This window comes from Patagioenas fasciata, chromosome 10 (assembly GCF_037038585.1).
Source record: "Patagioenas fasciata isolate bPatFas1 chromosome 10, bPatFas1.hap1, whole genome shotgun sequence".
Classification (NCBI taxonomy): Eukaryota; Metazoa; Chordata; class Aves; order Columbiformes; family Columbidae; genus Patagioenas; species Patagioenas fasciata.
In genome coordinates this window covers 15,895,171-15,908,673 of record NC_092529.1, presented here as the reverse complement: position 1 = coordinate 15,908,673, position 13,503 = coordinate 15,895,171, and the positions used below count along the sequence as shown (strand labels likewise).

Genomic DNA, 13,503 nt, shown 5'->3' with positions numbered 1-13,503 from the left:
GGGGCTATTGATCTGTGCCCAGGGGTCGGACAGTCTATAATTCTGTGGTGACTTTCAAAAGTCTTACGATTCTAAAGCTCAAGAATCGGGTTTTGTTGTTTGTTGTGGAGTTAAAGACCTTCCAGTGCAGTGAGACAAACTCGCCCAGCTGAGGCCCCGCGGCTGCCCAGACAAGTCATCGTCCTTCCCACAGCTCGCCCCGTCCTGCCCTTCCCTGCGCCAGCTGTCCCGGCCATGCTGCAGGACACTCGCTGAGGGTGCTGAGAACTGGCTTTGCAAAAATAATAGTTTTCAACTAGGTTGACAGCAAGAAAGGAACAGGAGATGCAGGAACACCTTTTTTGGGTACTGCACTTTAGTCTCTTAAAGATCCATCAGAATCGGCAATATATTTCCTGCCTCTTTTTTTTTTTTCCAGTTCTGCCCTGTTTCGTTTGTTTATGTCTGCAAAGACTGTGACGTGTTATGTTGCTGTGAGTTGGTTTCTAGTTTGTTCTTATTTCTGTTGGTTTTCCAGGAAGACGAGAATGTGAAAGCACATAATCATGCTATGTAACTTCAATGTTACTACTGTGTCTTCCTCCAGTAGTGAAGCATATGAACTTAAGTCTTACCAAATCAGTGCTTGAGCTGAGCTTCTCAAGTGTAAGATCAAGTAAGAAAACAGGGATCTGTCCAAGTGCATCAGGCAGCATTAAACTCATATTGTAGGTATGACCTGGTCCTGCTCTCCTTAAAAACTCTCAAACACTATGTTTTGCAGAAGTTTAGTGCAAGAAGGGAAGCAAAATCTGGATTGGAACACGATTTCTCATTGTTCTTTAGTTAACTGTTTAAAAGCATCACATGTCCTATACGGTGATTTTTTATTTTCATTGTTGATTCTCTGTAAATACAAACAGCATCGGAGACTGACACAAATGAAATCATACTCTCTGTGTATGTTTTTATTACAAGATGTGCCCAATAGCTTACAAAGAAGAGTAATTATCATTTCTATTTGATTAATGAAGAAACTCAAGTTATGATTGCCTGACTCATTTGCTTGAGATCACACAACAAATCGATGATTAAACGACCTACAAGCTTTTCTTGTATTCTAGGATCACGTTTAAATGTTTCTACTTTGAAAATGGGAGGAAAAGATGATTTGTTATGAATTGAAATATCTTTCATTGAGTTGAGGGGATGTGGGTTTCAAAATATGCAAACCTCCCCTAATCTGAGCCTCATCCTAACATGCGTTTGAAATAATCTTTGTTACCACACACTTGCTTTTTTAGTGAAGAAATGCTGTGTTGTCCCAGTTTTCAATAGGAATTCTAGGTATCTTGGGACCAACTGTATTTTTTTTTTACTGTTTTAAAAGAACAGGCTAGCAACACAACTTTTCAAAATGACAATTATGGGCTTTATTTTGTTGGTTTTGGCGATACCTGTAAATGGAATGAGATGGTTTTTAGGATCATTCATTTTGCTCTCCTGGGGATTTTCAAGTAGGTTGTTTAATCATACCAGGCTTTAATATGCATGTTTAATGCCTCTCTAGGTTCGTTTTGGCTGGTGGGATTCTTTAAGAGCAATCATGCTGGGAAATGCAGCTCCTCAGGAACAGCTGAAAATGGAGGGCATGTGACCAGCTCTGGGAATTATTACAAGGGCCAAGCTGTGCTGGGGATGGGAGCTGATGTGGTATCTGGGGGAAATGTTGTCAGCTGGGGTGTAGAAGTTATTGAGGAGAATCTTTGCTCTAGGAAAGGTTTGGTCTCTACTCTTTTGAAGGTTGTAAAGGTAAGCTGCTGGTTTTATTACTTTAACTGGACTTTGATACCTCTTTTAAAATAATCAAGTGGACCTTAAGGAAAAGGATGTAGGGTAACCTGCAACCTTGATTGTATTGCTCTTTTCTGTTGTTGGTGTATCTGCAGAGGCCTTGGTGTTTGTTTCAGCCCAATGTCCACTGCTTGCTTTGAAACCTTCCCATGTCCTCTCCCAACTCTTCTTAGCACAGCTCTTCCTGTGTTGAGATTTTTCACTGATGTTTTGGGGGAGGATATCTTTAATGCTGCAGAGGGCATTTTATTGTGTAATTATAAAAGGAAACTAATGTAGCTCCAGTTAATGCATAATTTCTAATGCTAGAAAGGTACATGTGCCCCAGGGGGCAGGGAGAGCCATGGTAGCAGAGCTGTAAGGGCAGGGTGGCCAATAATGAATATTAATGGTCTCCTTGTGTCTCTGATTGGCAAAGTGGCTGGAGGAAATGCAGCAGCTAAATTCAGTATGGTTTTAATGCCACCTTGTGCACCAGGGTTTGTTGGTTGTTGTTTTTATTTTTGGGGGGGTTGTTTGGTTTTTTCCTCTAGAGATTTGGGCAAGTCATCTTTTTGTCTCTCTACAGTTGCCATGTTTTCCTTAGCCATTTGTTGTGGTCTGCAAACTGGGTTGTATTGCTGTGGCATTAGCAGCATTTCTAAAAAATGCAGGCATGTGAAAGGTTTTCTGTTGATAAGCTGGCATGTGGGGGAGTGGAAGTTAGTACAGACACTGGCATTATGATATTTGTAGGGGCTGCTCTGAGATGGTGCAGCAGAGGCGGTGTTCCTGCTGTAGGCAGCAGAGCTGCTCTTGCCATCAGCCCTGTGCTCGGAGAGCAGCGGGGATGTGTGTGTGGGGCAGGATGGACACCTCTCACACACGGCTGCCTCCGTGCGCAGGGCTCGGGAGAAGGGGACACGATCCAGTCTATCACAAGACTTCACTTAATAGCGAACTGCTGCAGATGTGCCAGCTCACATATGCCTTGAGTGACAGTTGGCGTTGATACTTGACTGCCTTATTTACAACTTCTTTTTGTTGTGTGTTTTGAATTAGCGTTTCCCTTTTGCCCAGGAAGAACCATACAGCGTCCTTCACTCCTGCCAATGCATTTAGGGTTGGCGGGGCCAGAGCCCCCAGTCTCTGCTCTGGTGACCCACTCCTGCCTGCCCTGGGGACCTTGTCCGGAAAGGAGTGACAAGAGGCTGCCTGGACTTCATGTCCCTGTCGTTAGAGCTGCAGTGCTGGCACAGGGTGACAGGAGGGACCGTCCACAGGAGCGCAGGCAGCCTATGCCAGGGAGAGCTTGAAAGCACACAAAAGGGTGGGAGAGGTAGGTGGAGTGAAGAAAAGAGAACACAGCTCCTTCTTGAGAATAAAAGGGAGACAGGTGTATCTGTGCACAAACAGGTATTAGAGGGCGGAGTAAGAAGAGTCACCCTCAGCCTGAGGGGGGAGGAAGCCGCACACGCTTCCTGAGGGGCCGGGGTGGGGCCGACCCGCCAGTCAAGCAGGAGCCCCGCGTTCCCATCCCCTTCCCCGCGGGGCCGGCGTGAGAAGGCCGGTACCCCCGCCTGAGGAGGCGGGCTGCAGCCTGAGGCGGCCCAGCAGTGCCGAGCTCCGAACCACCCGCCTCCCGCAGCGCCGTCCCGCCGCCTCCCTCAGGGCCGCCCCGCGGCCCCGCCCCCCTGCGCGCCACCGCCCCCCGGCGGGAGAGGGAGGGCGGGCTGTCGGGGCCGCGCACGGGGACGGCCCGGGCGCCATGTTGGAGGGTTGCTGAGCCCCGGGTATCTGTGTGTGCGCGGCGGCTGGAGCCCGTTTTCTGCGTGGGGCGGGGGGGGCTGGAGGAGGGGAGCAGCGCGGAGCAGGGGGGAGACGCCCAGGCGGATCATGGATGTCGAGAGGCTGCAGGAGGCTCTGAAAGGTGGTGCCGGGGCTTGCCGTGGAGAACGGGGGGTGGGGGAACGGTGTCCCCACGCTGAAGGGGAGACAGGGTGTGGGGGGAATCTCCCTCGCAGCCGAGACCCGCGTGTGGGGAGGGAGCGCCCGTGGGTGCGGGCTGCACGTCCCCTCCGGAGGGACGAGGATCGGGATCCCGCGCTGCGGGAGGGGACGGCCCGCGTGGGAGGGAAGGGAAGGGGGTCCCGCGGAGTGGGGAGAGGCCTGGGGGTCCCTGTGGCGAAGGGAGGGAGAGCCCCCAGTTCCCATCCCCCGGGCTCGCTCTGGGCTGCGTGAGGCGCAGCAGCAGGGGGAGGTTGGTGACCCCCCGGCTCCCCTTCCCCAGGCCCGGGATCCCCTGCCTGAGTGCCCTCTGCTCTCCCTCTGCCTCCCCCCTGCCCTCACCTTCTTTCTCCGCTCGCAGTCCGCTTCTGGGCTAGCTTGCCTTGCTGGGTGCAGCCTGAGGAAATCAGCCTCTTTTTGTTGTAGCTGCTCAAAAGAAGTTGCAAATCAACTTTTGCTACTCAGATGCACGTAGTTTCTCCACACGAAAATAATAAGTGTTTTACAGGGCTGGGAAGCTGGCTGAGCTCCTGGGAACAGCTGAAGCATTGTTGAAGTGTGAAAATACTTTTGTGGGAGCTGTGCTAAGCATTAAACCAAATAAGTCCCTAATTATTGTTATTTTTTCTTCTATCCTGTTGTATTTTACCATTCCTTTTGTGTCATTCTCATACCAACAGATTTTGAGAAGAGAGGAAAGAAGGAAGTGTGTCCAATACTGGATCAGTTTCTTTGTCATGTTGCTAAGACTGGAGAGACGATGTAAGTGTGACTTTTTTTGTGATCTTCAGTTGTAGCGTATAACATTTCTGCATTTTAAGTCAATGAGATACTACCTGGGTTCGCTTTTTGTCTGTAGATTGCTTCTGTGAGCCAAATAAGCTTGCCTTAATTCCCGTCTAATTTTGGATGGGCTAGTTTTGTTTGATGGTAGTTAGTTTTATTTAGCAGGTGGACTTTTTGCATGGGCTTTGCTCAGGGGTATCTGTCAGGTCTGACTGATTCCACTCAGTGCAGTAAACCTGTTGCTCTTCCTACATTTCATGTGACATGTTTTTTTAAATTGAAAGTTCAGCTCACTGTTGTAATGTCTGTTGTGTACTGTTGTAGTACCTGTTGTATACAGTAGCTAATAGTATTATTAACATAAAGATATGAATGTCTTAGATTATTTCTTTTAGGCTTTATCTGCCGTGCGGTGCGATGACTGTGTCTAAATGCTCTTGGTGAAGAGGGGAGAACCACATCGGTGCTCGCTGCAGAGGAGATGTACGGGAACTCCTCTGGATTTCCGTAGCCGCTCGTTTTTTCAGCTCGGACCGGAGTTTATCTTTACCTGGGCTCCCTTCCGCAGCCCCCTGCGGGTCCGGGTCCCGGCCTGGGTGCGCTGTGCCCGTCGGGTGCCGGTCCGGGTCGCTGTGCCCGCCGGGCTGTGCCGCCCGCTCCGGCCGGGCCAGCGCGGGGTGACTTCCTGTGGTATCACTATTTGGCAGGAAGGGGAAAGGCTTACCCGGGTGCCTTGTTGTAGAGTTGCTCACTTTCTGGCGCCCGGGCTGTCTCCTTGTTTTTGAGGCCTAGTGCCAGACTACGGGCTTCAGCCAGAGATGCGTGCTTTTACCAGTTTTCTGTTAGCAACCAGGGATCACAGGGGCTTTGGGTTTCTAGAATCCCTCTAACTTGTAAGAGGTTCGTAGGTTTTGGTCTATGTGAGTTGTGGGTTTTGTTGTGTTTTTTTGTTTTGTTTTGTTTTTGTTGGTTGGTGGTTTGTTGTGTGTTTGTTTTTGTGTTGTTGGTTTTTTTTTTTTTTTATTGGTAGCTTGCTAGTACTGCTTGAACTAGTGGTTTTAAAAGAAAAGCAAGTTCTGAAATGTGCTTTGTTCCTTGAATAGAAGGTTTTGGATCAGCAGAAATCCACAGCTGTAATGCTTAATATTTTGGTGTGCTACTTATTTTAGTATGGGCTCACTGTGGTGTGTTCTGTCTGTATAATATGTTTAAAATATTTTTCCTGTTCTGAAGTTTTTTTTCAGACTGTCTTATTGTTTCTGCTATTATTACATATATTCCAAAGTAATTTTAAAAAGTGATTGTGTAGGGGCAAGTTCTTGGGGAAAATTCTTCCTTATGTGAAACTTGGAGAGTGAATAAACTCCTGATTTTTATTTCCATTTGGCAAATACAAATTTTTTTTTTTCTTACATTACTATTTGTTTATTACAAACTATTGCTTAAACCTGAACTGGAATTTATCATCTGGAACTTCATGCAGACCCTGGCTTTCTATTTTTCTAGTGTTGTATTTGGTTTTGTTCAGGTCTGTAACTTTTTTCATAATTTTTGTACCTTTTGGTTGCATTAAATTGTTTTTTAAAAAAGTGTCAGATGTAAACATCAGAAGTATCTAATATAATCTGGAGACAGATGTGGAACTATTGTTCAATGAGATGTAATTTGCTTCCTGTTATCTACTGAAGTCTGTATTTCTTCCTCAAGTATGCTTCTGTTTTTAGTGATGTGTTATGTGTCAAAGTATCAGGAAGAAATGAGTAAAAAATCTCCTAGTAAACATTCACATAAAGATTGGTAATATGCATTATAGGACCTTAATGTATTTTTAAGCTAGTACAGCTTGATCACTGTGAAAGTGTTCCTGTGAACACACAAACCTACCAAATACATATTAATTTAAAATGAGCTAAATATTCTGTACTTCCAGTTATGCAAAAGTAACTTTATTTAATAGAAATCTAAACCAGTAATAAATAGCTTGCCTTGGAATGAGAAGATCCTGAGTGTTCTTCCCTCCCCAACCTCTTTTGGACATAGTTGCAGAAGGTCTTGTAAACAATTAGTAAACTTAGGTTGAAAGGTTTCTTATGAAGTAAATGAAAATTACTTCTTGCTTAGCACATTGAAAAGCACAGACTCACATAAGGCTGTTGGGCATCTCCCTCCCATTTCCTTCATTGTGCTTATTCATCTGAGTGAGTTATGAATAGGTAAATGCAGGTTTAGGTTAGGCTGTAATTTTACTAGCATTTCTCTTGGCAGCAGTCCTGTCTAAGGCAGCACTTGTGTCACTATTTAGCTTGTGCTTGTTTGACTGTTTATGTAGCTACGTGGTAACCTAGTGCAGGAAACTGCTCCCAGTTGTAGTACCTTTCTTTTTGGCACTACTGTTTTTAGCAAGGTTCAGTGCATTGATCCTGGCTTGTTTTGCCCGTGTTAACTGATATGTCAGACCCCGGCACAGCTGAAGAGGTGGCGTAGTGGAGGAACAAAGGGCGAGAGTTGTATAAACCAGCACTGCAGCTATGATAAGGCTCTTCAGAGTGTGTCTCTACTGTAATTAAAAGTCTTTTTCACTTACAAGGAAGGTCTGCAATACAAATGTTGCTAAATTTGATCATGTTATCAGCATAAACCTAGTTGTGTTATCAATACCTTCCAGTAAAAGCCTGATTGTGTAATCATGTGTGTTAACTTCATCCATTTGAAGTTTAAGCTTTCTTCTTGTGCAAAGTTAACCATTCACTTAATTGTTTATGAGATGATGGCCTGCATTTACAAAAGCCTGTCTAAACTTCCTTTATTATAGGTGAACAGAAGCAAAAGTTTGATTGCTTGGCTACTTAGAAAAATATTTTTTGTTTCTTAATAGTTGCTATGGTAAGACTTAGCCCTGGGTGAAATATAAAGTTTGTGGTTCAACCTTTTTTAGTCTTGTGTTGAGTTGTAGGACTTCTGTGTTTTCAGAGGAGTGATGTACTCCTTGATTGACTTGACGCTTTACTGAGATACTAACATGGAATTTCTTTAGTGAGATGAGGTAGAATCAGGGAAGATCATTATGATTTCCTTCCCTCTAGTTTGTAAAAGATCAGTGTGACTTGCAAAACTGGGTAAAGTGAAGAGGAACAAAACTTCTTAGTCTTAATACTTAGACTGTTTTAAAAGAAGTTTTTCCGATACAGCAATGTTTTTGTGCTTTTTTTTGCATAAGAAATCAATTTATCATTTTTTTTCCTGAATTAAAAACAACCTTAAGAGGTGGTACAAAAATCACAGCACTGCAGTACTAGAAGTGAAATGCAAAAGTGAAATATTTTTTCTTCTTCCAAGAAATTCTTAAAGAATGGGTATGAAGATGACTTATCAGTTTTGACCTTGTGTCTTGTATTTAAAGTACGTTTTCTCTTACCTCTTAGGAAATTCGCTTGGATTTAAAATCACTCTGCCTCTTCGGTAGCAAAAATGTTTCTAAACCCATTGTTTAGGTACTTCACCAAGAAAATCCAATTTGTTGGACTGGAAAGGAGAAGTAGAATTTTCCTTTGGTTCTGAAGTTGAAAATAGAACTTAAAAAATAAAAACAATCAAAAATTTTATGTTGATTTTTCTCTGCATTTCTCCCACCCCTGCCCTGGGGAAGCAACTTATGAAGCACACTTTTAATGGCTTACTATAGTGGAAAGTATAATACGGAGGCTTACTGGCAGTGAAGGAATCCAGAAATAAGTAGTGAACTACCAAAATCTGGAGAAATAAAGTATGTAGGCAGAAGTGATTAACTGTAAAATAGTTCTAGGCTTAAGTAGAGATCACTGACCTGACCAGGATGTAATGTAGTTATACCAGTTCTATGAATGCAGTATAAACAGCTATTAAAATACATTCTGGTTTTATTTCTTTGTGTAGTCAGATTCTTTCCTCAGAGTTCCCTTGGAAGATCTGAAATACTAATTTGCACCTCATCTAAGCCTGAAGACAGACGTCATCTCTTCAGTTGAGCACTAACAGAAGTGCTTTTCTATAAAGTACATGTGATTATAGAGCAAATATGAACATCTATAGTATCATCATAGAACAGTGTAAGTTGGAAGGGACTTCTGGAGGTCATCCAGTCAGACCCTGTATATGAGGGGAGCTAATTCCAAAGTTTAGGTATCTTAGGGCTTTGTGCAGCTCTGCCTGACATCTCCAGTGGTGGCAATTCCATTGCTTCTGTTTGACTCCTTGTTTCACTGCTTAACCACGTACACAGCAGCTTGGAGTTTCCCTTGGAGCAGGTTGGGCAGTCAAGATTCCTCCACCAGAGCTGCGTGTTTTATGGAAGATGACATGCTGTCTTAGCTCCCTACGTAGGTCATGTGCTGCAGCTCTGTGAACTGTCTTAGTGGCCTTCCACTCATATCAGTCTTCCTGCTCTCTTTTTTTTTTTATTGCATGACCCCAAACTGGACACAGTGGCTATGGACTCATAAGTGCCAGGCAGAGGGATATAATCACTTTCTCTGATGTTGCAAATGTAACCCAGTGTGCAGGCAGCCTTTGTGACAACAGAGCCGCAGTGAGAGATGTTCAGCACCGGTCTTGGCCCCGGTATTGACTCTGAGCAACATCCTTTATACCTGCTTGTGATCAGACTTTGGACCCCATTGACCACAACCCCTAGTGTGTAGGCCTAATGGTCCACCCAGTCTGTAGCTGTCCAGCTTGGCTGCAAAGATGCTGTAGGAGACTGTGCTATGTGTCTTGCTAAAGCTGAAACAGTGTTAGATTTTTTTTTTTTTCTTTCCAATCAACAGGGTCAGCCAGGTAGACCAGGCACGATTTGCTGTTGGTAACTTATATAACCATAAATCTAAGTTACATAACTGTAGTTCTATCGGAGATAATGGCAAACAAAAATATGACCCTTTGATACTGCTTCATGTACCCTATGAAGCAGTGAACTTTTTTTCAAACTACATTTTTGAAACACTTTTGGATCAGTATATCTTAAGTATTATTTCTTTACAGGAGTGAAATGGTTTGTTGGCTGTAGAAAAGATGTGAGTGTAAATATGGTAGCAGTGAGCATGGATGAAAATAAGTTTCTGTTCTCAGCTTTAGTGTTTTAATGACACATTCAGAACTCTTGTATAGTAATTTCCCTTTTTATGTTACAAATACGTAGTTTTATTGTAGCCATATGTCCTCTAGCTTGTTTCACATGCTTAAATTGAGCTCTGCATTTTTTCTGTAAAGTACTTTGGTTTTATTCAGCTAGCAGTTTTGTTGCTTGACATGTGAATGCTAGTATTTCTTGACTAGTTTGAAAATTTTGTTCTGATTTGGAAGTAAATCTTTACCTGGAGATCTTTAGCACTACTGGGGGAATGTAATTCATTTATTATTTTTTTTTTTTTTTAAGTGAAATAAAACAATTTTCAAGTTCCTGCCATAATGAACAGGATAATATTTTCTGAAAGAAGTTTCTGTGCCTCTGTTAGTATAGGCCTCTTCCATTTCCTCAGTGAAGCAAGAGATGTGAGTAAACTTCCTTGCATTGTTTCCTACTATTATTTCTTAGTAACTCCATTCCACTAAGCGGCTGGAGTTCCTCACTAATTCCCATTCCACTGACACTATGTTCTGTGTTTTGTAATCCACCGATGTCTCCAAAGGACAGAAAGCTTAACTGAAAAGCCTGCTGATTTATCTTTGTCAAAGGTAGCTTAGCTTCCTGTCTCTTGTACCTGTATTTAAAAAAATATATATGTATCAAGTGTACAGTTGTAGCATTTCAGAGGACTTGGTTGTGATATAGGTGAAATCACTTGCTCCTTTAGGAAATGCACACTGTAATAGTGTTTTAATGCTGCTACTTCTTATCTGTTGGGAATGGGGTTTACAGTGTAAAGGTCAGACTTCAACTACCATTATAAAATGTGCGTGATGAACTGATCTTAGTAAACTTTAGTCTGTATAGAATACATATGTAATGCAAGAGAAAATGCAAACTCCTCATAGCATTGCTAGCTTTTTGGTATAATAGGGCTATTTTGTCTGCAAATGTAATTGTATGTGCATGCCGACTTCCATTTGTAAGTACATCTCTTCCCTGCAGCAGTAAACAGTCTGTTCTGTGAACATACTCCTTGCAGACAGTTCACTGTTACTTTGCACAGAGCTCCACTCACTCCCTCCCCTGCCCCCCCTCCCCTGTTTATTCTGTAGCAGTTAATACAGTTTCATGTGCTTCTGGTCACCTGAATCATAAAATGGCTTGGAAGGAACCTTAAAAATCGTCTAATTCCACACCCTGTGCTGTGGTCACAGATACCTTCCCCTAGACCAGGTTGCTCAAAGCCCTATCCGTTTATCCTTCTGTTGGCATCTCCTGTTGTTCAAGCAAAGTCCTCCAGCATTGCTTAATTGAATTTGTGCTCATCTTCAGAATTTCTGTCAGTTCTTTACCACTTAGTAATGTTTCTTCACAGCTGTAGTAGCTGCCTCAGTGTTACCTATGTCTCTCCAGTGGTCCTCAAGTCTCCTGTTCCTTGGTGGCCTTGATCATTACTATTTCACATGAAGTACTTTCCCAGGCACTTTGCTATTGTTCCACTTCATATTACACTTTATAGTAGCAAAGATGTTTTTCTGTCTTTACCGTGTAATTGATGAGCCTTCCTCTCTGCAGATTTTTGGGAAGGATTATCAGATTTGTGGGTAAACCAGACTGATGCTGCTTTTTTTCACAAAGCTGGTGTCTTGGCAGGCCTCATTTTTAGAAATAATACTACTTGAAGATGGTTACAAGATTTCCATGATAGCTACATCTGATGAAACTTTGTTCAGAAGTCATAAGGGAGTGTGATGATGAATAATACCTGATGCCAGTGTATTAGGTCACTTAGGTATGGTACAGCTGGTCAGCCCAAGATTATGTGTGTGTCAGCTGAACTGCCTTGTGTAGAAGCCAATTGGGGTGGGTTTTGTTTCTGGTTTTGGAAGGAATTAGTAAAGGAAGTGCGGTTTACCTGATGCTAGCAGTACTGCTTTCAGACTTGAGGGAAGCCTGTCTTTCTGTAGGACAATGCATGAACTGGCAAGCATAGGGGTACAGCACAAAGCAAATTCAGATCCAAAAATAGTTGTACAGGGTACATTTTCATTTAGCTGGTTTCCCAGCTTTATTGCTCGGTGTAGTGGGGATTTGATAGTATTATCTCAGCAGGCTCTCCTGCTTTTCTGCGGTAACTTGATAGCTACACTTACCAGGTGAGTTGCAACATTCCTTTTATTATTCTGTGCAAACTGGTGATACCTGGAATAACTCCAGTGTCTGATACTAGTAGATACATGGAATTTAGTTTGTGTATGGAAGAGGTGATGCATTTATATATGCGATTAGCCAAACATTAAATTTGTATTACTCAGAGTGATTTGTCTGTAGGTAGCTCGTATGGAGATAGTAATTTTAACTTGCTGTAAGTTCAGGAAGACTTTTAAACGTGCTTCACTTATTGCATAATACTTTACTGAAGTTTTGACTCCTGTACAGGTTCATTGAGAAAGTGTTGTCTATTTAATGTGTCTGTATTCTGCCTGCATCAACTCCAGAGTACTACAGAATTACGTTGTGCCCTTACTTGATGGAGTATTTTCCTGTGCAATATCTATTGAATGGGATGCACTCTGAATTCTGCTGTGGTATTCCTGCAGAATCTCTATAATACAGTGCATGGCATCCTTCTTGAAACATGCCCTAGTGAACACTAATCTGTTCAGTGAAATTTTATCTGAAATGGGAACAAGGAAAAGCTGAGAATAATCCACAGAATTGTTAGAGCTGAGATATGGTTGTCTAAATTTCAAGAAAATGTTCAACCATGTTAAAGGCAGATCTAGATTACTATATAAGTGGGTTTTGGGAGTTATTTTGACACAGATAATATCTATCTTCTATTGATGATCTTTTTGGCTAGTGCTGTTCAAATGCAGCTACAGTTATTGTTGGTAGAACAGATGAATATAAATGTTCCTAGTGTTTGTGTGACTGTAGCTTATGACCAAAGTCTAATACTTCCCCCACCTGAACTCTTTGTGCTAGTTGCTTAAGTGATAACTTTTTTTTTCAATTCTGAGGTTGATGTGAATGTCCTTTAATTGGAGTTTACAGGTTAAAAATGAAATTTCAGTAATATGGTTGCTGAAATTGTGTCTCTTTGGAATAAGTGTTTCTACTATGGTTTGTTGTAGTAATAACTGAATCAAAGTCTTGCAGTAAGTGTTGCAGAAATATGCAGTAATCCAGTTCCTGTCTTGAAGATATATTCTACACAAACGAGGCAGATGTGGGCTGAAAAATATTACTCTACACGGTGTTTGCTAAGAGTTCCTGAAAATTCTGTGTACCATATAATTAAGTTACGCAGGAAAGATTACTTAGAAGGTTATCAATCAGATTAAAAACTACACAAAACTTAGATGATTTTAAAATAATCTAGTACAGTGTGTGCTAACTAAATTTTTCACAAAGCTAAATGTAATAATTACATGGAATATTGTTAAAAAAAGTTATCCAGAACAAGAGAAATAAAATCTGTTGACGTAAAGTATACTCTAAAATACGTGACAGCAGGAAGATACTAGAGCTCCATGTATTGTTGCATAAGTTTAGTGTGGTTCCCTGAACTAGTAATTTTTCTGCACAATAGGAAAGAAAAGATAACTAAACTGTAAATAAATAGGTTAACTATAGTTGATGCTGCTCAGATGGGGGAGTACTTAGCTGGTATTTGATGCTTATCCAAAAGCCCATGTTTGTAAGACTTGGAGAGCTTTGCAGTTGATGTGCACTTTCTTATAAAGTCAGTATCAGAGGTGACCATTCTACTTGCAATGAAACTTGAGGTT

At 42.2% G+C, this 13,503-nt stretch overlaps 1 protein-coding gene across 1 annotated transcript in view; it reads left to right on the top strand.

Annotated features, from left to right (window-relative positions):
• The first annotated feature begins 3,634 nt into the window (after positions 1–3,634).
• Positions 3,635–13,503, top strand: part of PPP4R2 (protein phosphatase 4 regulatory subunit 2) — a 30,285-nt gene continuing 20,416 nt past the window's right edge. The window contains exons 1-2 of the mRNA XM_065845554.2: positions 3,635–3,742; positions 4,500–4,581. Of these exons, the coding sequence (XP_065701626.1) occupies positions 3,709–3,742; positions 4,500–4,581 (116 nt within the window). The 5' untranslated portion in view covers positions 3,635–3,708. The remainder of the gene's footprint in view (positions 3,743–4,499; positions 4,582–13,503) is intronic.